This window comes from Cavia porcellus, unplaced genomic scaffold (genome assembly GCF_034190915.1).
Source record: "Cavia porcellus strain 051 isolate PalLab524CR breed Dunkin Hartley unplaced genomic scaffold, mCavPor4.1 scaffold_13, whole genome shotgun sequence".
Lineage (NCBI taxonomy): Eukaryota > Metazoa > Chordata > Mammalia > Rodentia > Caviidae > Cavia > Cavia porcellus.
The window spans coordinates 32,143,503-32,168,324 of NW_026947496.1; the positions used below are offsets into that span (position 1 = coordinate 32,143,503).

At 43.1% G+C, this 24,822-nt stretch overlaps 1 protein-coding gene across 3 annotated transcripts in view; it reads left to right on the forward strand.

Annotated features, from left to right (window-relative positions):
• Disc1 (DISC1 scaffold protein) overlaps positions 1 to 24,822 on the forward strand; it is a 326,935-nt gene that overhangs the window by 61,501 nt on the left and 240,612 nt on the right. For all 3 annotated transcript variants that reach the window (XR_010051226.1, XM_063260047.1, XM_063260045.1), the window contains exon 4: positions 23,027 to 23,174. Coding sequence is in view for 2 of the 3 variants with exons in the window: in XM_063260047.1 (XP_063116117.1) it covers positions 23,027 to 23,174 (148 nt within the window). In the remaining variant the exon portion in view is untranslated. The remainder of the gene's footprint in view (positions 1 to 23,026; positions 23,175 to 24,822) is intronic.

The window sequence follows — 24,822 nt, forward strand, 5'->3', positions numbered from 1 at the left end:
CTTTACCCTGCTGGCCCAGAATCCCCTTCTGGGAGTGAGAAGCAACCAGCCTTGGATTAGTGGCTCTATTCTCAGTCTTGCCCAATATCCAAAATGATGAAATTCAAAGAATGTCTGAGGGATAGACAGAAAATTGATCACAGCGGGGGCCAAGTGTGGAACACCGCGGAGGGAGACTAACTTGTCTCCATTTCTATAACCTCTGTTTTCTGAATTCTGCCTCGAGTGAGCTCTCTCCCTGACACTGTGGGGAGATGACAGGTACACGTCATCCAGCTTCACACCCCCTTCTCCTGTGGGGTGCTGTCCTACCCTCTCAGAGCACAAAGGCAGAGCAGTGGCCTGGAGCCTGATGGTCAGGATAGATTCCCTGCCTCTTCAAAGGATGGCGGGTGTAATAGAGAAGAGAGAAAGCTGAGTGCATTTAATTTGCATTTAAGGAGAGAGTGTCCCCAAGGCAGCCAGCATGAAAGGGAGGTGGGTGCCACATGGGAGCCTGTGAACTGGGATGCTCTGTGCCGCTGACTTTGCTTTGTTTTGTGACTTAAAACTATAATCACTTCTGGAAACTCCCTGAAGACAGGTCCAACAGATCCATCACTACGACTGCCAACAATAGAACAGCCTGGCCCAAGTGCGAGTGCCCAGCAGTGGCTGCCTGTGGTACCAAGGGCTGTGGAACACAGCAGGTCCTGCCTTCCTCTTCAGAGGTCCTCCCCTGGAGGCCAGGCTGTGAGGGAGGCTTGCTTGTTCCTCCGTTGTGGGATGACGTGGCTTCCCCTGTCATGGGACTCAGATCTCAAGTTGTGTTATAGACTCACTACTGTATGTACCTTTGTATTCTGTATTTTTACAACAAACTTTTCTATATTTAGATATGCAAGTATTTACTGTTGTATTATAGCTGGACTGCACCTTGTTACCAAACTGCCTACTGCAGTGAACACAGTAAACATGCTATACAGATTTTTTTCTCAGTGTTTTATCCTTTTGTGGATTTATTATAAAAATGGTATGGAGATATTTAGATTCAAGGGTTAAAAGAATGTCCATGGACATTTATTTTTCTTAAGGAAAAATCATTCTAAACTCGGTCATAGTTTCAGTTTACAAATAGGAGACCAAAGTGTTCTTCCTAGTAGTTTATAAACTTCAAAACTACCAGCTGACTCTTTCCTGAGGAAAAGTTCTGAAAATTTCAGTATTTTACAGTCAGTTTCTCTACTAGTATTCTTAAGTAAAATCTTAGATTTGAGAAGATTGACTAAAACTGCCAAAATTCTAACAATAATAAAAATAACAATTGCAAGAGCAGTAATTCCTATTGGGTCTGCTTTGAAGATCATTCTCAAAGGAGAAGGTGATCAAGAGATGGAGAGATGAGATGGAAAGTGTGAAGAGATAAAGGATTTAAAAAGGAACTAGGATGTGTTTACATACATGTTCCAACTTCCCACAAGGAATATAAACATTATGTACCCATGCATGAGTAAAATAAAATAATTTATTTTATTAATTTATTATTATGTTTTTTGGTAGCAGGAATTGAACTCAGGACCTTGTGTTTGCCAGGCTAAAATAATTTTAAAAATGACTTCAAGTGGTCTGTTCTAAAGACTGCCAAACTTTAGTGATAATAAGTTAGTTTTTACAAGGCTTCAAAGCTCTGTAGATTTGTAACTGTCTGGGTGTGAGTAAAACCTCTGTGCCATTTATGTGAGGACTTATTTCTCAGAATGCACCCTTGGTCAGGAGACACAGGACCATGTGTGCAAGCCCTCTGCTCTGCAGCGTGGCAGCAGTGGTGAAATGGATAACATCCTTTCCTCCTAAGCATGGCCTCACACGTTAGTTTCCTCTGGTTGCTCTTGTTCTCATCTTTACTAGGAAGCAATGGAAATAATGATTTGTCTCTGGGTAGTGTCCAGGGGGAATTCATGTGTTGAGCCCAGGCAAAGTTCATTCTATCAGCTGGTTATTATGTATATACTAAAGGGCTGACGGGACCCACATCCTGTCACTAAATTGACTGATGAGTGGATTTTATTGGCATAAAATCTGTTCAATCTGTTTTCTGCATAAAGTGACATTTAGAAATAATTACCTATTCAACCTGAGATAGTTAAAAAAGTCCTCATCATGAGCTGTGAAAATTTTAGCAAGAACTTTTTGGTATGCTTTTTCTAATTTTCTATATATTTTTAGTTGTGGTATAGTTGGCATTTGGTGAGCTATGAAATATTTAATACTGCCCCAGAAGGACATAAACAGCTTAGTAGGCAGAGGGAAGAGACTGGGGACATCCCAGGATGGGTGATGAGACCAACACATCTGTGTGGCTCTGGCTTTTGTTGTGTCCTCTGTCCTTGTCTTAGTTACTTTTCTTGTTGCTGAGACAAAACACCCGACACCCAAATTAAAGGGGGAAAGGCTTATTTAGCTCATAGTTTGTAGAGGTTTCAGTCCATAGTCAGCTGGCCAAGGCAGGTGTGGCAGAGAAGCAACCATTCTGGAGGCAGAAGACAGCAAAAGAAACAAGGAAAAGAAGTGAGCAAGACTCCTGTACTGTATGCAGGGTATTTCACTCACACTATTAATCCCAGCACTAGGCCATAAATCAGTCACAAACTCTAGATTCAGCTCCTCTGAAAAGCCTGCCCTTCATGACTGCATAAGGTTTTGGGGGCACATTCAGACACAAACCATAACAGTCCTTGGATTCTAGTTTGTTTCCAGATCCGGCGGGAATGATGATACTTACCCTGCTGTGTGGGTGGACACCGTATGTGTTATCTGTACCCCAGGTATTAGAAATTATTTGCTGTCTTTTCTTTCTTTGCCTTCTCCATACCCCCGCCAACTGCATGTTAGAAAACACTGTGAAGTGTGAAGTGTGGGTGTTTCTGAAGAACATCTCTGCCAGTTGTTAGCACCAGTATGTGCAGAAAATAAGATGAAATGATTTGGCTTCTTATTTTCTATTTCGCAATAAGAAGCTTATTTGCACATAGCCTGCCGTCTTTCAGGCCACAGAAATAATTGGCAAATGCAGTAAAGTAATACATATTAAAACTTGTAAATTATAATGAGGCATTTAAAGCTTGAGAACTCTTCCTATCTTTCTATGTCAAACTGTTTTCTCTGCAGTCAAATTTCACGGCCTTGCTTCTCTCCTTCTCTGGTTCTCTGTTGGATGATATTGAGAAAAGGAAATTGGAAACCTCCTTGGGTATTGAAGAAGCTGCAGTATTGGTCATCCTGGTTTTGATAGTTGAAGGAAAAAATGGAGAGGGGAAGGAGAAAAAATGGAACATAGACGAGTGCTGAAGACAAGACTAAAGGAGAGATCAGTGCCCTCTTGTTCGGTGGCATCTCCCATTTTCTGACCTGCATGCTCAGGCAGAGAGGATTAAGGTGCAATTTACACATAACTGTTTAATCTTTCTGTTTAAAATACTGACTCACAAACACAGCACTCATGACCTCGGCATGGTGGCAGTGCTGTGGAGTCCCTGCTCCTTCAAGGTCTTCCTTGTACTTCACAATGCATCATTGGACAGCTAATTTGTTTTGATAAACTGTGCAGGCCCTTAATGAAATCTTGCTCTTATCTAATGATAAATTGCAGTGAATACTTTGCTGACATGCATTGAGTGGCAGAGGCTCTCTCCTGAATTAGGCAGCTCTGTCATTCTCTATGCCCTCTGTCAGTGGCCAGACTCTTACTCCCCATTTGGTGGACAGGTGAGGACAGGGCTGCCCTGGATGCCCTTCTTTTAGGAGATGAACTAGGCTTCACATTTTCGAGTTATGTAGGGAAAAATAAAAACCTCCTTGGTCTATAAATATCTGGAGGTTTACCAAGGTCTATAGTTGCACCAACCCTCAGGATGAGGGTGCAAGAGGAAAGTTACGTGGTTTATTTTGGTTCACATATGCAGTCCATGGTTGACTGGCTCCAGGAAAGAATTAGCAGGGCAGAGGGACATAGAGAAGGAGATTGAAAGTTGGAGCCGGGGAGGGAAATTGCTCTAGCAGGTCACATCCTCAGTGACCCAGTTCTGATCACATCCCACCACCTGAATCACATCTAGTTATAGCGCCCCTGTGGCCCAATCCTTTTCCAAAAGGCCCACCTTCAGGCTCTTGGGGGACATGTAGATATAACATCAAAGGATACTGTTTCCAGCACAGATGTTTTTGCTCTAGCATTGTCTTGCCCCGGCCTAACTTCCTGACTTTATTACCTGCCACCCTGTCTGCATCCCAGGCAGCCCTCTCCTGGTCCCTCAGTCACCGCTGAGGACAGCCTTGGCCATATTGTTTTGCACTTCTTCCCTCACTTTCCACCCCTCACCTCCTTGTTCCTATGAGGCCATCAATAGACCAAGGGTCAGCTCCCTTCTTTAGCGTGCTCTGAATATTTCCCCCTCACATATTCATATTACACTTTAATATAGATGTGAGTGGTTTCCCTGTCTAAGATCCCTGGGGAGGGAGTCTTTGTTTAGTTTTGTTTTTATTTTTAAAGAACAAAATAATTTACTGAATGCAAATACAGCAAATCTTAGGAGATAGATAGTTTTTTTGTTTTTAAAGTAACAACTCTTCACAACTTAATTACCCCCAGCATCCAGCATGGTGCAGTCCAAAGTTAGCTCTCAAAAAATTGAATGTTAAAAATATACCTCATCTGCAGTTTTGATTATTGTCACTGCTGAGAAGTTAGTAATGAATTCTGTGAACAATAGAGTCGTAAAGTTTTAGTGACTTTTAGGTCAGCTTTATTAAAATCTGATAACGAAGCCAGGTTCTATTATTAATTAGCTGTGTAAGCTTGGAAAAATGATTAACGTTTCTGTGCTTCAGTTTTCCCCACCTGTAAATGGGATAACCGTGTCCTGTAGAGAGTGAAACGCAGTGCTACATGGTAAACGTTGGAGTTCTATATCACAGCGAGTGAGTGTTAGTTGATAGAATTGTACTCACCAGTACAGCATTTAGATATGATGGGTCTACACCTCGTATCTTTGTGTCTTTCGACTTAGATTGTCTGCAGATTACGTCCCAGAGAACTCGGGTGTGCCTAATTTCATGCCTTTTGGGAATCACAGTAGAGGGACTTTTTGCTATTTCACAGTAGATGAACCAAGTTATTTTCCATCACAATGTGTTGGGTGGAATGACCTTTAGCAGTGGATGACAGTGATGTGGCGGAAGGGACAGCTTTCCACTTGACCTTTCTGTGGTGTGCCAGCTTGTGTCATGATGCAGGATAAGTTGCCCCTGACAGCCTTAATGCTACATGAGCTGACAGGGCTCATTGTTTGAAGGCGGACAGGAACTGAAGAGCCCCAGGAGCTCCAGAATGTGAGACTGTCACATGCCCAAGGGTGGCCTGGTCTGATGACTGCCCAATCACTGCCAGAACGTTTAGCGTAATTGGTTCCTCTGGGAGTCTGTTTGTAAATGAGATGTGCTCATAATGAGTTTTTATTGTCAAGGACTTGGTGATTCTGCATGTCCCCCTCCCCCATATCCTTTTTCCTTTTTTCTTTGTTTTCCCTTTTCTTCTCTTCTTTGCTATTCATCATATTTTGACTTTTCTATTGCTTAATTTCCATTAAATTCTACATCTATGTATCTATGTATCTATCTGGTTCACTAAACTTAACTATTTTCCTTTTGTTTTTACCCCTGGATATTTCCCTGGGCTTTCCCCAGGACAGCTGAGGTGTGGCTTCTGTGAATTTGCTTCTTGTCCCAGGCCATCTTGGGGTTGGCATCATTCCAGGCACAAGTGGGAAAGAGATTATCCTGGAATGCTGCAGGTTTAGTGCTGGAAACTGCTGGTGAGAATCCATCACTTGAGTTTGTCCCTCCTTTTGACAGTAACTTAACTACGTGTTCACCTGTGAAGGTTCAGGTCAGCTCTTTAGAGAATCCACAGAAGGATCCCATTTTTATTTGGGGGAATGGAAATTGTTGGTTTTAATCATGACAGTTAACAGAGGAGGGCTAAGTCACTCTACCACTGCCCCCAGCTCTTAGTCCCCAGCCAGGTGGTTGGGATGTGAGAAGTCACATCTTCACCTGTCAAATAGGTCCAATAGCACCTGGTTCCTGATGTGTTAGGCTGATGTGAGAATGAAGAAAATAACAATGAGAATTGTGCTCCTCTGAAAGGGCCAGGATGACATATTAATTAGGATCTTCTCTGATTCAGAAGTTTTGGGTATGGTTCTCTGCTTTTTAATTTTTCTACACTGAACAGTGAAAAAAAGAAAACTTTGTAAGAGAAAAAATTAGAAGGATATTCACACAAACACCCCAGGGAAGTTTAGAAGTCAAATGAAAGCCTCAGAACCATTGATCTCCATATCCTGCCTTGTATGCAGATCTCACCAATATTAACATTCTGTGAAGATCCACAGGTCAGAAACCCACTGGCCTTTCCATAGGAGTCTGTTTATATCAAATAGTGGGTGGCAGTGTCATCTTTTAGTTTTCTTAAAGGCCTTATACAATGAAATGTTTAGTCCTAGCATAGGGACCTCAGGGAGCAATAGAAACTTGGCAATGGGGTGGGTATATACTTTCCTCAAGAGCTTTGAATCCAGGTATCTTCTAGGAGTGCAAAAAATTAATTTTCAGACTGTGTCCTCAGTGGTGATAGATGTGCTTGGGCGAGGCTGATGGGCAGTTCCACATGAGTGTCCAAGCACAGTGGCTCTCATCTGAGATTAGCAGTACTTTGGGTATTAATCTCAAAAGGAGTTCATTCCAAACAAGCAACAAACAAGAAAAGCAAAAAATCCAAGGACTCAATGGATGCAAGTATAAGGGGTCAAAAGTGATTCTAGGAAGCCCTAAAACTATGTTGAGGGAAAAGAGGAGACATCTCCTAACTCATGCTTCTTTCTCATATTTAATGGATGGTTGACTCTGGAGTGTCCAAAGCTATACCTGAAAGTGCTCAGCCTACAAAGACCTCCGTGTCTTCCTCTCACAGAGTTGAGCCCTTCCATGAAGTAGATCCTTCCAGATTCTGCACTGGTGCAGGCTTCTCATGAGCCCAAGCCAGTGGGTTCCAGGATAGACATCAGAATGCTGCACATTCTCTTAGTCCCAGGCTAGGATGCTATTCAATGTCCCCACCACTTAGAGGGAGCTCTTTCGTCTTGGCAGCAGGAACCAATTGCTTTGGATCCACCAGGAAAGCCTCAGAGCCTCAGACCCTGACATCCATTTAATGAAAACATCTACTTCCCAACTTTAAACAAAGCAAAACAAATGGGTACCACATAGTGCCAGCCATTCCTCCTTTAGATATAATGAAAGAAAAGAGTGGGTCCAGAAGAAAGAACTGAACCCGGGTGTGGGGCCTCACAGAGGAGACCAGTGACCTTCATTTCCTCTCTGGCCTTTCTGTCAGGACAGCAGCTGTTGTGTGCTGGCTTTGGGCCCCAGGAAAGTTAAGTGGCATTTTTGCCCACCCTGCAACTCCTCTCATGTGTTTCCCAGGCCTTTGTCATGGCATGAAAAATCACCATTGTTCTGGATTTGAAAAATTGGATTTTTGTAAGGAAAGCAAAAAGAAATCCACCCCCAATCCATGGAAAAATATGCTAGGATTCATGCCAGATATGGGAATGAAACTCTGGGGCATTTAGGGCCATAACTAAGATCACAGCCCCCTTGGGACAGTGTATCCTCATTGTGGGCAGAACATCAGGCGGGCAGGGGCTTGTCTGAAAACTCAGGTTGTGAAGGAGTTGACTGTCCACATCTGTCTCTGGTGCCACCAGCTTTTTCCTACAGAACTAGCATCTGTCCTGCCCAAAGGAGAACTGTGCTTCCAGCTGAAGCCCAGATGAAACCTCATCCTCTCTGCTACCCTTTCTCCTCCCTCCTTTTGGGTGGTCGTGGGTGAGTTATACCCACTTACTCAAGTTTCTTCAAATATTGGTGACATGTTCATGGTAGCTGGTACCAACATCTGGACACTAATTCTGCAGGGGCCATTGGCTTTCATAGCTTGTGATGGTGACCCTGGAAGAAATATGAGTGACTGGCATGCATGGAACAGAAAGGCAGCCCTGCTGGCCTTGCCTGGCTCTCTGCTGCTTCATTTAAATGAGTCTTACTCTCTATCCTCTGAGGGAATGTTACCACTTGCTGATGGGTTAGGTGAGTGTTTTATAAAGTGCTGCTGTGTACTTCTATGGACATTCCTCACCCCACTGGGCACCCTCTGCATGCTGCTGGGCAGTGCTGTTATTTGGCTTTCTCCTGGGATGCTTTGGCCCTGCTGGCCTGCCTTGGTCCTGGGCCTGGTGTGTAATTGTAGGATTGTTAATTAAGAGAGGGCTTTTGTGTCTGACAGAATCAAGCTGGAGCAGGGCTGGCCTGATCATATGCTCAGAACTTGATAGTTAGACAATATAGCATCATTTTTGTCTTCTTAATACACCAGCACACCTAAGCTCCCCCTACTGGTCTGCATGTGTCTGTAAGATAATGAAATAGATGAATGTGTGGCAAGTTATTATCAGTGGAAAACCCACTGTTGTAGACAGGGTTTGCAAGGGAATAAATTTAATGCAGGACACATAATTTATAGGATTATTTTATAATATTCACCCAAAGAGTCAAGTGCAGAAAAGTGCAGGAGATCTGTCCATGCACTAGAGACCCAAAGAATCCAGCTGAGTGCCTGGATCTCATGGCAGTGTCCTCCCTGAGTCCAACTGAAAGCCTTCAGACCATGACAATATCTCATACAAGTCTGTTTCAAGGATCTGCACTAGCAAGGCCCAAAGGTCAGTGGTGAAAGCCAGCAAGCCTGTGTCAGCAGGATAAAGGATCTGTGCCAGCAGGGTGAAGATCTGTCTGCACTGGAGCCAGGAAGTGATGCTCAAAGTAAGGGCTGGGAGCTCCCCTGAAGAGAATTGCAGCCATCCTCAGTTGCAGTGTAGACCTGAGCTCCTCTGATGATGAGAACAGCTGAGATGGTATCAGGAAGCCAGCCCAACAGGCTTCTCCCGGACACCATCTTCCTCTCAAGTTCTACTTTTATACTGTTGGCAACAATCCTCAGATGGGCCTTCCATGCCCAGAATCACACTGACTCAGTTCAGCTGGGTATTACAAATTGACCATTAGTTACTCCAGCACACCCACAAGCTCCCAGTCGTGCTTAGTCTTAGAAGTTTTTTATCTTCATGGAGTCCTGTGCTTTTCACTGTAGTTTCATATCTGATACCTGCCATGAGCTGATTTTCTGCTTCTGATGTTGTTGCTGATGCAGATGGTGGAACTTATTACTCACCTGTCATACTGACCGTGAGAGGGTCTGTGGTTTGCAGGTGGCTCAGAGCATGTAGCACTGCCTGTCTGAGTGACTGGGGAACTGACAAGAGGTGAGGAGGGACAGGAACAGGTAGTATCAGGAGAAACAGGAGCGTTGAGCAATACTGGCCTTCTACTCCTTCCTGTTTGGTGTTGGGCCACAGTGCATGTGTGTTGAGTTTCAGAGAAACCACATAAGTAGAGTTAAACCCAGTCAGTAAGCTGGGATTGCCATCGCAGCTTCTGAGTCATTCTTATGTTTGTAGCAATTCTTTTTTTTTTTTTTTTTTTTGGTACCAGGGATTGAACTCATGGCCATGCACTTGCAAAGCAGGTGCTTATGCCACTGAGCTAAATCCCCAGCCCCTGTAGCAATTCTTCTACTTGTATTCTTCAAAGCTGTCCATTGGCATTGTTTTCTTGCTGTTACCATAATCCAGTGGCACAAGTTGGTCTGGTTAGTAATGTTATTCTCATATATGAGGAGGCAGTTGAGTCTTAGTGAGATAATAAAGATTATGGAGGGGGCTGCATGAACCTAGGACTGAAAACTGGGTCTCTGGCCCTTACAAAAAATCATTTTAATTTTTGACTTTCTTCCTAAACGAAAAGATTTTACACAGAGGAATCACAGTCCCCTTTCCATCATTTGCTGGATCATTTCATACATCCTTAGATACTTATCTTTATGATAACATGGTATACAACCTAAGATGTTTATCTTCAATATTGTAATTTCAACTTTAAAGCCAAGATTCATTTTTTGAGGTGATACATGCACCCTTTACTCACTCCATAAATATTAAGTGCCTTTTGTTTAAAAGCAGTAGATAGTGGGAATCAGTTGTCAACATGGCAAAACAAACCTCAGCCTTTAGGAACCTTCATCTCAGACAAGAGATCACCTACTGGGCTCTCCAACTGGTTAAACCTAAGCATCTAATAAGAGTCATGGAGCTTCCAGCTATTTTTTTTTTTTTATAGTTCGAGAGTCTCAGTTGCTCTGTCCTTGAATGAAGCTTGACCCCTAAGAGGCATATTGGCCAGGTACTGTGACCTTTTGCCATTTGTAGAGTTCAGTTGGTCCTGCATAGGACCTGCAGTGTTTCTTGTGTTTGTGTTGTCTTATTCTTGCATTTTTTTGCTCAGGAATACATTCCCTTAGATGCAGTTTTTCTGTTGAGTCTGCACAGTGTCTGAGGAGTTGGGGAGGTGCTTCTCAAACTTGTCCTGTGCCTTTGATGTTCTTTGGCTTCTCCTTACTGCTTGCAGAGTCATTGCTGAAAGCCAGTACATGTGCAGGTTCACAGCATGCTGACTGCAATCCTGTTTGTTGGCCTTTCCTTCATTGGCTGCAGTTCTGCTATTTCTCTCTATTAACACCGCCTGTGAGCTGAAGGTCACTGTTTTATTTGCATTGTAGTGCTTCAGCCAAAAGGAAACAGCTTAATTTTACTTTGTTCCAAGAACTAATATTCTAGCATGCCTTATGCCTTTTGATTGGATTTCATCCTAATTGGAATAGCTCAGACTAGTGGAAATAATTTAATCTAAGATTTTGGACCATGTTATTGTATATAGATCCCTTTATTCCATCCAAAGAACTTAAGCTGTTCATGCTGTCGAGTCGTTAGCCAGAGACCAATTTAGCACAATTCTCTTGGCACTGAGCATAACATTGGTGTGTTCATTTGTCCATTCCTGAAGGGATGGACGCACCAATGTGGTTTGCACCGTATATTTTAGAATAATGATGATAGTGGCTGCACAATAATATGCCTCAATAGTCTGAATTCCCTTAGAGATGAATATGTTAAAAGATGTTCTACAAAAAACAATTAAGCTTTAAAGGATTACAGGTTGCAGCGACTAACATTAAAAGGGTGAGTGAGCCTGTGGTTTTTAAGCACTGACAAGCAGATGTGTCTGGCTAATTTTCTATGAAAACACCAGCAGAGCAAATTACTCCTGAAAAGTCTATTCATAGCAACTAATTGGATGCCATGTCCAGTTTAATTCTGAAAATGGAGTGCAACCAAAAACCAATAGAGAGGAATAATGAAGAGATATTTGAATTCTGTTTTGTGTGGTTTCTAAAAATAACTGCAGTGCCAGTAGTGTTTTCACTGTATGGGGAGCACTTCAATGTATCAAAGGGCCCCAAACCCACAGTGTACATAGAGGAAGGTCAAGGAGCCCATGAAGGAGAAAGTTAAAAAAAATGACCATTGGGATTTTCATTGGTGTCTTTCTACAAAGTCACTGCTAATGTGGAGAGGGCTCAACAGCCACTGGCTGAACTTTCAAGTTGTAATATAGTTTGCAGAGATTTCCTGTGGTTGTGTTGGTAGGTTGGGAGTGGAATGTAACAGTGTGTTATAAATGATTCTTTTAATTTCTCTTAGGCAGATTATACCTAGTAGATGTCAATATTTAGTATGTAGTGTGGCCCACTTCTTAGCCAGGCATGTAGATTGTTAGGTTGGTCAGTTGTTGACTAAGGGACTGACCTGCTTTGGTAATGACTTAATATGTATCTAAATTCAATTAAAATGAAGAATAGGATGTATAATTGTTTCATGTTGGGGGACCTGACATTACTTTTTAAGTAAGAATTTATCTCTCACAGTTTGCATATTTTTCAATTGATAGGAAAAAAAAACATTTTTCTAAGTAGGTTTGCCCTTAAATTTCTCTGCATAACTCATAATGGGAAAATAGTTTTGGGTTCAGGGCTCAGGTTACTGAATGATACTGTACAGGATTTTAATGATTACAAGGGACCTTAAAAGGATATTATGTTATAACTTAGTTTTAACCCATATTATTCCTGAAGCCATGCCTTATTTTTAACACACTAGCAAAATTATGCTAATTTTGTGCAGTAAAAAAGCTATGGCTGGGCATAGTGGTACCACAGCTATAATCCCAGCACTCCAGAAGGCTGAGGCAGGAGGACTGCAAATTCAAGCTGAGTTTGAGCAATTAAGTGACAGCATTATCTGACCTCAAAATAAAAAAAGGATAGGGGGCTATAGCTCCGTGTGAGGGCCTTGGTCATAGAAAAAAAGAAATAGAAAGACATTGCCAAGTGTGCAAAAATGTGTGTTAAAAGAGCTGTGGTGGTGGAAGAGTGGCCCACACCTGTAATCCCAGCTACTTGAGAGGTTGAGGCATGAAAATGATATGTTGGGCAGCTTTGGAAGACTCTGCCTCAAAATAATATAAAGGCCCGGGGTTGTAACTTAATGGTATTGTGTTTGCCTAGCACATGCAAAGCCCTCAGTTCAGTCCCTAGCATTGCAAAGGAAAACAAACAAAAAAGAAAGAAAGAAAGAAAGAAAAGGAAAACAGTGAATTTAACCCAAGTATTCACTTTTAGAAAAGTGGAAGTACCAGTAAAAGATTCAGTCTCTTCAGTTTTCTCATCAGCTGCCTTCTTGGCCACACCCTCAGTTGGAATGTAAATTTAGGAAGTTGACTTAATTCCCCTGCCTGTTTGGTGCCATGGGTGATGGCTCTCAGACAGGGCACAGGCCTAGCCCAGGACTGGCTGGCAGGGGTCACCATAGCTTCAGGCACTGCCGAGGAGGCGAGGCTCAGAGAGGTCCACTGGCTGAGACCTGCAGTTAGGAACGAGTGGACGAGGGCTCTGGAGGTGGCTGCTCCGACCCTGCTCTGAAACCCCGACCCCAGCTGGTGAGTACTGCGCAGCCCTGCTAAGCCATCATGTCCCTTCCTGCCGACTACTGTCGCAGGGACTCTCCAGCCACACAGACTTCAAGACCCTTAAGTCATGGCATGCACTTACAGCTGAGTGTGGTGGCACAACCTGGTTGTCTCAGCATCATAACTAGCCATTAAAAAATCCGTGTGCTTACAGTTTTCCACGTGGCATATCATGAGTTTTCTTACAGCCCCTAATCTAGCATTTAATCAGGTCAGAAATATAGGTAGTAGACTCTCACCCTATTCCCCTGTGCAGAGGTGGCTCTCTCAGTATTCTGCTGTGTCCTTTCTGGCTGGTCTCATTGTGTTCCTAAGTCACATTCCCCTTTTACTATTTTTTTTTGAGTTCTCTGTATTATGGTAATTTGGAAATGATATAAAGAATATGCCTTTTGCACCAGTTAGGGCCTTTGACTCCTAATACACAGGTAGGAAGTGAGTGGTTCTCTCTTCCTAGAAGTCAAGTGGTCATGGGAGGGAGTGGGAATGGTGCAGGGGACACAGGTGAGGATGGAGGTGCTGGTGTAGGTGGCCATGGTGGGAGCATCTGTGGTTGTGGCAGAAGCAGCGATGGTGGTGGTGGTGGCAGAGTGTTGGTTGTGGTGGCTGAGTGTGTGTGTGTGTGTTGGGGGTGGCTGACACAGGAGTGGGGTTCCTTGGCACTTGGAAAGAAGTGAAAAAATCTGTTCCTCTTTCCTGGGACAGTGGCCAATGCAGAGTCCTCCACCCTGACTCTTGAGCCAGGAACCTGATGGCATCTTCAAATGGTCACTTTCCACAGTGTCTACAAGAACACACTGAACATTTTTAGGTATAGTTTTAAACACTTCAGAGCTTAATGAACATTCAGTGAGGCCAGTTAGTGATTTCCTTGGGGACTTTAGTGACAGATGTCTAGGGAAACAGTACCATGATCCATTCAAAGGAGTGCTTTGAAGTGACCCACAGTCTGGCCTTCTTTTCAAAAGCTCAAGACCTCAAGGGATTTGTACGCTCTCTATGTGCCTGTAAACTGCTTCTTTAGGATTGTTTACAACACGTATTTATGGCATGTGCACATATGTGTGCACACAAAGGCACACATAAACACATGAGCATGAACTCACACACAGAGCTTGCTGGTCATACGACACACCCAGAACCTAGGTACCTAGAAGTTCCCTTACAATTTAGATCACTCATTTTTATTATTTTGCATGGTAAATTTCTGCTGGGGAAGAACACACAGTGTGCTGAAATATGCTAGAGAAAAGAAGGATGAGGTGCACAGAGCAGGCTGCCAGCTGCACGCCGAGGGACCAGTGTCCTCGTCAGATTTGTGCTTGTCTCCAGAGTTTCTGTGCCATTTCCAAAGGCTGGCTTTTCCTTTTATAGCACATCAGAGTGATTTCCCAGCCTTCTTCCACACATCTCAAGCTTAGAATACATTTGCAGAAAGCCTCTTTCCTGTTCTGTGAAGGGATGTGTGACCCTTGGAAACTAGGCTTACCCTAAGCAACTTAGCATTAAGAATTTGAGGAAACCAAATCCCCACCTTTATGCAAAAATCAAAGGCTAGTGTAAGTTAATAACTTTCCAAATAATAAGCAGCTCAAGATTTTGTGGTTGATTTTGTAAGCAGAGAAATTGAGATAAAATCACTCTTAATCATAGACTGATTGCCAAAGCTTTTAGTTCTTCTCGGTTATTTTTACATACTGGTAATCATAAAGTACAGGTAATATAGACACATAATTTTGCATCCTGTTTCTATCTTGTAATATTAAATTTTCTCCGCTGTTTTTCTCATTTCTCTTGACTTTCTGCACCCCATTCTGTGCATGGATATGCCAATATCTACTTGCCCATTTCTCTAGAATTGGGTCTAGAGTTCTACTTTAATTAGTTTGTTTGTTTGTTTGTTTGGACTACTCAGTCCTTCCTTGAGAAAGACGTGGAGAAAGTGGACAGTGAGTTGCTGGAACAATGTGTGTGCATAATGCACTCGGGTATGTACAGCAGGATGTGGCATCCATGAAAGTACCCCATCTTCTCTAGGAAGGTGCTCAGTGGTGGAGGACACAGGTTTTGGAGTCAGACAGATTTGAGCTTTACTTCTGGGTCCACATAGCTGTGTGAATAACCTTGAAGAATTTATGAAACTTTATGTAAGCTTTGGTTTTTCCTTTGCAGAGTGGAACTCAGTGGTCTCTCTCACAGGGTGACTGGTGAGAGTGAAGTGACAGGCATATGGCAGCGTGATGGGTACCTAGCAATATCTGTAAACTGGGAATCATTTGTTACTTATTCAGCCCTTATGCGGAGCCTACTGTGTGCCTGGCACTGAGCTTGATAAAGGTGAACAAGATCCCCCCCCCCGAAAACCGTGGATTCCACCATCTCCAGGGACCTCGATAAATAAATGGCAGAGCAGCCCGTTTGCTGCGGGGGAGATATAATTTGGGGGTGGTGTAATGGGAACCAACTGGAGGTTGGCACCAGAAGCACTCAAGGTTCCAATCTGTTTTTGCTATGTATTTGCTTTGAAACTCTGGGCAAATCATTTAAATTTTCTGTATTTCACTTTCTGCCTTTTGTAATCCTACTCAGCAAGTTGTTGTGAAGCTTAGATATGGTGCTGGACATGTGGTAGATGTTCAAAAATGGTCACTGTGCTTGAAGTCTATGTACCCCCCATGATGACTGATTTTTATGTAAATGAACCTGACAAACTGCAGTGTTTGAAATGTCTAAGACTGGTTCTATTGTGTTCAGTATAGTCAGAAATACACTTTACTGCAGTCTGATTCTTTGGGAACTGGCCATCTACACAGGATGTGTATGGCAATGTGAATTTGACTGTGCAGCTCTGAAGGAGCTGCATTTCTTGGTCATTATGTAAAAACCAAAGAAAATGCCCCCTGAAGCTATAGATCTCTGCCTAGCCCTGGAAGCCTCCTTGGAATGTAGGGGGCTGCTAAGTTGGTAAGAATGTGGTTGGACACAATGTGTTCTGGGATCCCACAGACAGATGAGTAGTAGGAATTGAATCTGTTTAGTAGGATGTCTTTATGTGTGAAGATTTTTTTGCTGGCTCATGAATGCTTATTTGCTTATTCATTCATAAATGTAAAAAGCACTTCTCTTTCATGGTGTTTCCTTATTAGAGCCCAAGTAACAGGAACTGATCACTGAGGTTCTAAGAAGTACCAGATGACCCTCAATTAAACATTAATAAATACGTTAAAGTAGCATAAGAAGGGCTTTGGCTTCCTCCAAGATAGAGTGAGAGGATGGTTAGTGTTTCTTTCATTGAGTGTTATTAGAAAGGCAAGTTAGATCTGTAAAGTCAGTATATATTATTGATTTGGGCATATTCCTCAAAGCTTTTGCTTAACTGACTGCTTATTAACCATCTTCCTTGGTTTATTTGAATTTGTTTGTTTTTCAGCCATATTTCCAAAATGCAACCAGTACTTCTAATGTTACTGCTACCCCTCTAGTCAGATGGTCAGTCAGCCACATTTATTCAGCACCTGCTGGGTGCAACATGCTGTCTACAGTGCTGGCCTTAACCTTGACCTCACAAACCCAAATGATACTAGCAATGTCTGCAGAAAGTGCTCAAAGTTTAAAAGAGAGAAAAGCCAGAGGAAAGTGAACCCAGCCAAGCAGAGAGAAGGAGCAAGGAGACTCTTAGAGGCACAGCAAGACCCACACATATGGGGGACTTAGAGAGTCGCTGGTACAGTGTCTGTAGAGCTCGCTTATCTATTTATGGGTTTAAAATACTCTATTCTGAAATATTTGTGCACATATAAGAAAGTCACAGGTTTACTAAAAAAACCCCAAAACAACAATCTTTGTTTCTCCCTCATCTCAAGCCCCAACTAGACACACACAAGCCAGGCCTTTCCTCTTGACTGCAGGCTTCCACCCTCATGCACCACCACTAGCACCACCCAGGTGTGTGTCCCCAAACAGTGACCTCCCCGGCCACAGGCCTGCAGCCACCCTGTCACAAAGTCAAAGAGCTAACAGGTTTTGCCCAGGCTCACCTCACCATTGACCCCAGCGATGTGCCTTTCCCTGCGGCTCAGGACACAATGGCATGTGATCCTTCCTACTTGGGGTGATTCTTTTGCACTTACTCTTTTGCAGAATTTTATGACCTTGAAAGTTTAAGGAGCGCATCCCATTGGATGACCCATAGTCCCGATCTTTCTGATGCTTCAGGGCCTCCTGGAAACACTCTGCACGTTGTTAGTGCCTCACATCCCACACTGCACAGTGCAGACCTGCCCTTCCATTGCAGAGGTCACATCACCTGGACATGTGTGGCCTCCAGGTTTCCCACTGCAAAGTTTCTTTTACTGCCCAGCATGTCATCTAAGTTTCCTTGGGTACCTGGCCCACTCCAGCCTCCTCTTCTGTTCACCAGCCAGGGGTCTATTAGTGCAGTCACCTGGGTCCTCTTCTGTGCAGCAGGCTGGCCTTGCCATCGTCCTTACTGATTTTGGCTCTCGGTTTATCCTGTTTTGGCTACATAAGCACTTCAGGTGGCGCCTGTGGTCCGTCTCAAGTCCCTCTGTCTTCCAGCTCTTCCTAATGTTTTGGTACCAGGTGTTCCAGACTCATCCTAGACAGCCCCTGCTTCCCCTCCAGGGTCAGCCCTTTCTCCAGGCAGCTCTGAGTCCTTCCCAGAGGACAGAGCTTAGGATCCCGACCTGGGCGGGCTGCTCAATACTCCTGAGGCTTTGTCATTTTGAAGCCAACTCAGTAGAAAAGAGAAAACATACAGGACTGAAAACAAATAAAATGAAAATATGTGGAAACACAACACATTGGTATCTGCAGCTGTTTCCATGTCTGCACGTGAGTTTGAGGTTTGGCCCGGTAGCACTGCTTGATTCTGCTTCCCTCCCTGCTCTATGACTGTAAAGACCAGGCTGGCATGACAGGCACGAGGTGCTGCCAGTTCTGGGCAGGTCCCGCTTCCCACGGCCTGCTCCTTCCACTGTGCACATCTGAGGGCTGGACAGCCTGTAGTCGGGGCTGCGTGGGGACTGTGGGAAGGGTTAGGCCCCCAGGACCCTGTCCCTGAAGAAGTGAAGGTGGCCTGCCTGGCTGGCTGGAGGCAGTGGGAACACAGAGGAGGTGTGTGAGGGAGACAGACCCCACCAGGGGGAGTCACCAGGTGCCTTTGGAAGAAAATGAGTTTGATCTTAGATTTGATGAGTTTTGAGGCTTTCTTTTCAGACTGTCCACAAAAAGAATTTAAATTTGAATACTTGAAACAAGTGGGAGCCTCTAAACTTCACTTTTATCAGATGCACTTTTACTCTGATCCCATGGCAGGAGACAGGCACAGTGACACAGTGTCATGATGCTGATGGCCACCAAGGCCTGGGGACGGGAACTGGCAGGCGGACTGGGTCTGTAAGGTGCCTGCAGAGGGGAGCTGGGATCTGCTGAATGGGGAGGACTCACCTGGGTGAGATGTGGGTGGGGACAGCTTGAGAAGGAGCAGCACCCCTGCTCAGCAGCGGGGAGAGTGGCTTTACCTCTCTGGTTGCCAAAGTCCAGTCAGAGGATACCCAGAGCCTTGCCTCTTGTCACCACCTATTTTTCACCTCCAGATCCTGGCCACCCTTAAGGCTGTGTGGAGATCACTGTCTGTCTGAGTGTTCTCAGCATCTGCTCTTCTGCAAGGTTCCCAGGAGAGCAGCGGGGGGATCCTGGTCACCATGAGTTGGATCATGTATCCCTCCACTCAGAGCTATGTGATGCCATGTGAATGAAATGACCGTGTGGTGTTTTGGTGTGTGGTGCTAAAGAAAGGGAGCATCTGAGTGTGGTCCAGGAAGACTGACCAGACCGGCCCTCCTTATGTTTTCAGGGAAGCCTGATAAATCCTGGGACTTGGTTTGAGCAGATGACCTTACTAGTCCCTTAGAATGAATCTTTGCTACATTCCTTTAGGCTGGCTCTGGCTGTTGGTTTCAGTGCATTTGGTGAGTTTATGTAAAGATTCTCAGCAGACAGCCGCAGAGATAGGGCCTTGTGGCCATGACACCCGTTCACTTCCTTCCCCTCAGCTGGCATGTGCTGTAGGATGTGAAGGAAGAAGAGTTGGGTCAGGAGCGCTCTGTGATGGGTTTGCCCGGCCTGTGATCAAAGGCTTTGTTCAGAGCAACCAGCTTGGGGAAACACTGGTTGAATTTGTAGAACAGAGTCCCCTGGAAACGACCTCCTTGGGATGTGCCCTGCAGAACCCTGGAAGATGCAGGGTCTTCTGTGATCTAGACTGGAGCTTGAGTGGGCAGCAGGTGCCCCCAGACAGCAGCAGCCACCTGGGAGCTTGGGTGCCCAGTTCCCCCACCCTAGACCCCAGTGAGGTATAGAGGTTCATGGTCATGGCGCCCCAGCCCAGCAGTGACCACTGGGACGGCAACCGAGGGATGCAGCTTCAGATCCAGTCTTCATCAGTTTATAGGAAACTTTGCAAAGGTTGTTTAGGCATTTGGTTATGAAGGTAAGTTCCCACTGAAGGGGATTCCAGTTTCCACAGCTCTTTTTTTAAACATTGTTTTTTAGTTTTCCTGGATTTATCCCTTCTCTCAGGAGACCTAGGACAATCAGAGTCTGCTTTATAGTAGAAGTTGGTTTATGGTCATTCGCAGCAAGGGGGAATCTGAGTATTACTTCTGGCTCTGCTCTGACTCAACATACAGTTTTTGAGGAAACATTCTTTTTTATTTTTAAAAATTAATTTTATTGGTATACTTTAGATGATCACATTCATAATAGGGGATTTGTACTTGTGAATAATATATCTTGATTCTTCTTTTTTTTCCTGATCAGCTGCCCTCCCTTCAATCCTTCTTCCCCTTCTTATTATAGAAGTTTTTCTATTTTTTCTTTCTAGTCCCTTTTGCTTCTTTTCCCTTCCTTTCATTCCAACTCTCCCCTCCCTTGTTCACCTTTCCATTTGAACATTTTCTTCTTAATTCACAATATCTATTATACATTTTGGTCCTTATTTACCCTTTTTGTTTCTCACACCAGAGAAACAGTGCAATTTTTAGACATGTTTATCCAATTTATTTCACTTAAGAGTATCATCTGAAGATACATCCGTTTACTTTTATGTTTCAGGCTTATTCTTCTTTATGGCTGAGTAGTACTCCATTGTATTAAAAACCACACCTTCTTTTTTTTTTATTTAAAGAGAAAAACAAAACGAAGCAAGACAGTAAAAGGCTAGAAGCAACACAGAATTTCAAGAGAAAAAACATACAGTAAGAGTTCACCAGTTAATAGATCACACATTGTCAACTTACAAACAGCTGTCCAGATTACAAAATTAAAGCATACAAAGTGGAGATTAATACAGTGAGATTGCAGTCAGTTCTGTTCAATGATCCAAGAAAAACTCAGCAATATGGTTCTCTTTCCTACACATTTAAATAAACTTGCAGTTATATCCTTGAGATCACTTTCCTTCCTCTTTTTTTTACACTAACAATCGCACATTTTGGTTTCCATTACTTCTACAGTTTTTTTTAACTTTTTCTTTGAAGAGGAAAAGAAAAAAGATTGAAAAAAAGGCCAAAAAACAAAAAACAAAACAAGACGGACCAAAGAAAAACCCAATGTGACAAAGCAAAACAGTCATTTAGATCAGGAGGATGGACATAGCATAAAATGAAAAAAAAAAAGGGGGGGTGATTACTAGGTGATCAACAACGGTTACCATTATGCCTCTTGTTATCCTAAAAAGAGTAGCCTATATCAGCTAGTATAAAAGAATTGAACAAAACTGTACATAAGACCAATAAAACCACATTGGAGAGCTTACAGGATTCCAAAGAAGATAATAGTCAAATAACAATGGGCATCATAGAATATCTGGTTGCCTTCCAAATGGTTGCCTATACACTCAAACTTGATACTATTAAGTGAAACAGAATATAATAAAATCAGTCAGAACAAGATATGGAGAACACTTCAGGGGTTCAAATCAGGTTAATAGGGAAACAAAAAAAATTACTATAATCTATTGCACTATTTTTAATTTAGTTTTCCCTTAGTTAAAAGATACTAAGAAATAAATTAATTTTTTTAAAAAAAAGGAAAGAAAAAGTGGGGGAGACTGAGATTAAAAAAAAAAAAAAAGAACGTATCAATATAACAACACCGGTCAGAATTGAAAAATTTAACCATCATTGTGTTTCACCCCCAGATAGCTTGACATTAATAGTAGTTACCATAGTGACTCTTTCCTTGAAATATTTGAGTCTAACTTCGTATACTATAGCATCAAATTTATCAAGACAGTGTGAGACCATTCAAGAGAATGAAATTATTGCAGGGTATTTAGAACCAGCTAGCAGAAACCAAACATCAATTTCTATATTATCTCTTTGTCTATAAAAAACTTGCTTATACTATCGCAAACATTAAGATATAATAAGGTACCACATGTTAGAACCAATGGAAACAAATGAACAAAAACTTGATGGGGCTTCAAAACAGGATGATATTAAATCAGCGCTAGCTATTACGCTCTTATTGTCTTCAAAATAGTTATTTGTAGTATCACAGATAATAAAATAAAACCACCCAAATTAAAACCATTCCAAGTAATGAGTGAAAACATTATATGGCTTCAAACCAGTGTGACTGGGAATCATGATTACCACGTACTTTCATGTATTCTTATTATTTCTTACACTAGGGAAACTATTCGGTAATTATACAGGTGAGTTTGATTTATTTCACTTATAAGTATGGTCTCGAGCTGCGTCCATTTATTTATAAATGTCTCAATGTGATCATTCTTTATAGCTGAGTAGTACTCCATTGTATAAAAATACCACAGCTTTTTTATCCATTCCTCAGTTGATGGACACTTGGGTTGTTTCCAAGATCTGGCTATTACAAATTGTGCTGCTATAAACATGGGTGCACATATATCACTGTGGTATGATGCTTTCAGTTCTTCTGGGAATATGCCTAGGAGTGCAATAGCTGGGTCAAATGGTGTTTCCAGTCCCAGCTTTCTGAGCATTTGTTATTGGTGGTTTTCTTGATCTTGGCCATTCTTTCAGGAGTGAGATGAAATCTCAGTGTGGAAAAACCACACCTTCTTTATCCATTCATTCATCGATGGGCACTTGAGCTGAGGAAACATTCTTAAAATTAACTCTTGGACACAATTTTTTCAACTAATTCTGTAGAACCCATGAGGTTTGGGAGGTGTTTCCCCAAATGATCATAATGGTCTTAAATGTAATTAGCATTAAGTGTCCCTTCAGAGTGTACTTTATGGCTCTGACCACAGGGTAGCACATAAACTATGGCCTCCACGAGCTGGGGAGATGAGGGCGTCTTGGTCACTTTCCTCATTGCAGGGATACAATATGTGACACCAGCAACTTAAAGAAGGGGAGATTTATTTCAGCTCACATTTTAGAAGTTTCAGTCCTTGTATGACTGGTGGCAGTGGCACTTTGGAAAGGCCTGAGCAGAGGAAAGCTTCTCTCCTCTTGGAGGATAGGAAGCACAGAGAGGAGGAAGGATCCAGGGAGGGAGATACGAACTTGTAGGCCATGCCCTCAGTGACCTGCCTCATTCTACCAGATCCCCCTTCCAAAACCAAGCCAGCTGTAATGCCCCATAATCCATCCCTTCCACAAGCCTTGCCTCTGAGTGCATGGGACTCGGGTGAGGGGACCTCCAGATAGAAACCATATAAGGAGGAGGATGTCATGGGTGGGATGGTAGGCGATGTTCGGAAGCTCAGGTGCTTTGCTCAGGAGACAAATGCTGGCTCAGAAAGTGGCCCTTCTGCATGGCATTGTTCTGGTGCAGGTGGGCTTGGCCTGGAAGGGGAGATACAGGTTCCCTCTTTATTCTGAGAGTCATGGTCCTCTTTCCTTCTCTCATTGCTATTGATTTCCAGCTGAGATGCTGAGACAGAGATTGGAAGACCTGGAGCAGGAGCGAGGCCGCCTGTCTGTGGTGCTCCCATCCCTGCAGCCGGCCCTCAGCAACTTCCTGGGCCACCTGGTGACGCAGGCCCAGGCCACCCTGCACCGAGCTACTCAGCCGTGAGTACCTGGGGGTGCCACCTCTCTCCCTGCACTTTTCTTCTTGCAGTGAAGAACTGGAAAGCATTGACTGTGATGAGAAATGAGGGTTTATTTTTGTTTGGGGAACGGTCCCTCATTTTGGGGTCTTTTCCTATGAAGAAATGTTCCCTGAGTGGACAGGTTCTGACGTGGTCCTCTCACAGCAGGTGACTTCCACTTCTGCTGTCTTCGCGGACACTGAAGTGTCACCTCGTCTCTCTTCCTTTACCACATGTGCCTTTCCTAACTTGACTTTCTACTTAATTCTTTTTGTTTAATTGTTGGAGTTATTTCTTGTTTTCTACCCCAATCTACTTGTCAATTTATCATGTTCCTATCTAACAAACATACAGAAGAGTCACCAAGGCCTTTAGAAGTAACTAATTTAATTTTTAAAATCATCAGTACAACACAATGCATAATAACATCAAACCCAGCCCTGGCAATTTAGCAAAACCCTGTCTCAAACAATACATATAACATTCACCCTTTAGATCGTCTGTAATTATATAGAGCAGCTGCATTAAGTTCATTTGCAGTGCTGAACAACCATTACTCACATCCATCTCCAGAACGTAGTCATCATGTGAACCCGAAACTCTGGCCCCATTGACCACTGCCTCTGCACCCCTCTTGCTGCTAGCTGTTACCTCCACTCTCGTTTCTGTCTATGCATTTTACTGCTCCAGGGACCTCATTTAACCAGAATCATCATCATGTAGAATGAATCCTTTTGTGATTGCCTTAGGATAATGTCCTCACCTTAATCCATGTTGCAGCCCGTGTCAGAATTTCCTTCCTTGTCAGGGCTGAGTATTTCATTGTAGAGATAGACCTTATTCATGCATGGGAAGAGAGTAACTCACTTAGCTGTCACGGTGATTCTGGGGGTAGTATTTTGTATATTGATTGCTGTGTGCACATAGAGATCTGTATCAACATTGTCTTTCCATAGCTGGGCCTAAGAAAGAGGAGACAAGGGCTCAGATAGACCCAGGGGTGAGCGCTGAGGCAGACACAGCATGGAGGTTCAGCTCGTGTCCCAGCACTGGGCTGCCAGTGCCAAAGGCTTCTTTTATTGTCTCTTTTTTAAAAAAATTTATTTAAAGTAGAAAACAAAACAAAACAGTATAAGGGTACAAGTAATACAGAATTTCAACAAAAAACAGTAAGAAATCACTCGTTAATAGATTACATATTGTCCTCTTAGAAATAGTTGTTCAAGTTACAGGATTAAAGTATACAAAGTGGACATTCAAACAGTGAGACTGCAAACAGTTGTCTCTTTAGCCTGACACGCAACTTGGATGGGGAGTACTATTTGCTATGGCCTTGGCTGGATCCCTTATAGAATGTGATTAATTAAAGCAAGATAGTATCCTACATTTTCCGTTGTATTAGGTTACATCAGGGGTCCTCGTTTACGTTTGACCATTTTGGGAGCTATCAAAATTGTGATTCTGCAGAATTCACCCTGGGATGTCTTTCCCAAAGTACAGGTCTTTATTGGGTATTTGCTAAGCCAATATTTATGCTGGCTTACTTCTCAGCAAGCACCTTTTCTCCTTTTCCTCATGGGAGTTACCCATTTGCTGTGAGGACTCTAAAGATCTGTCCCCACCTCTCC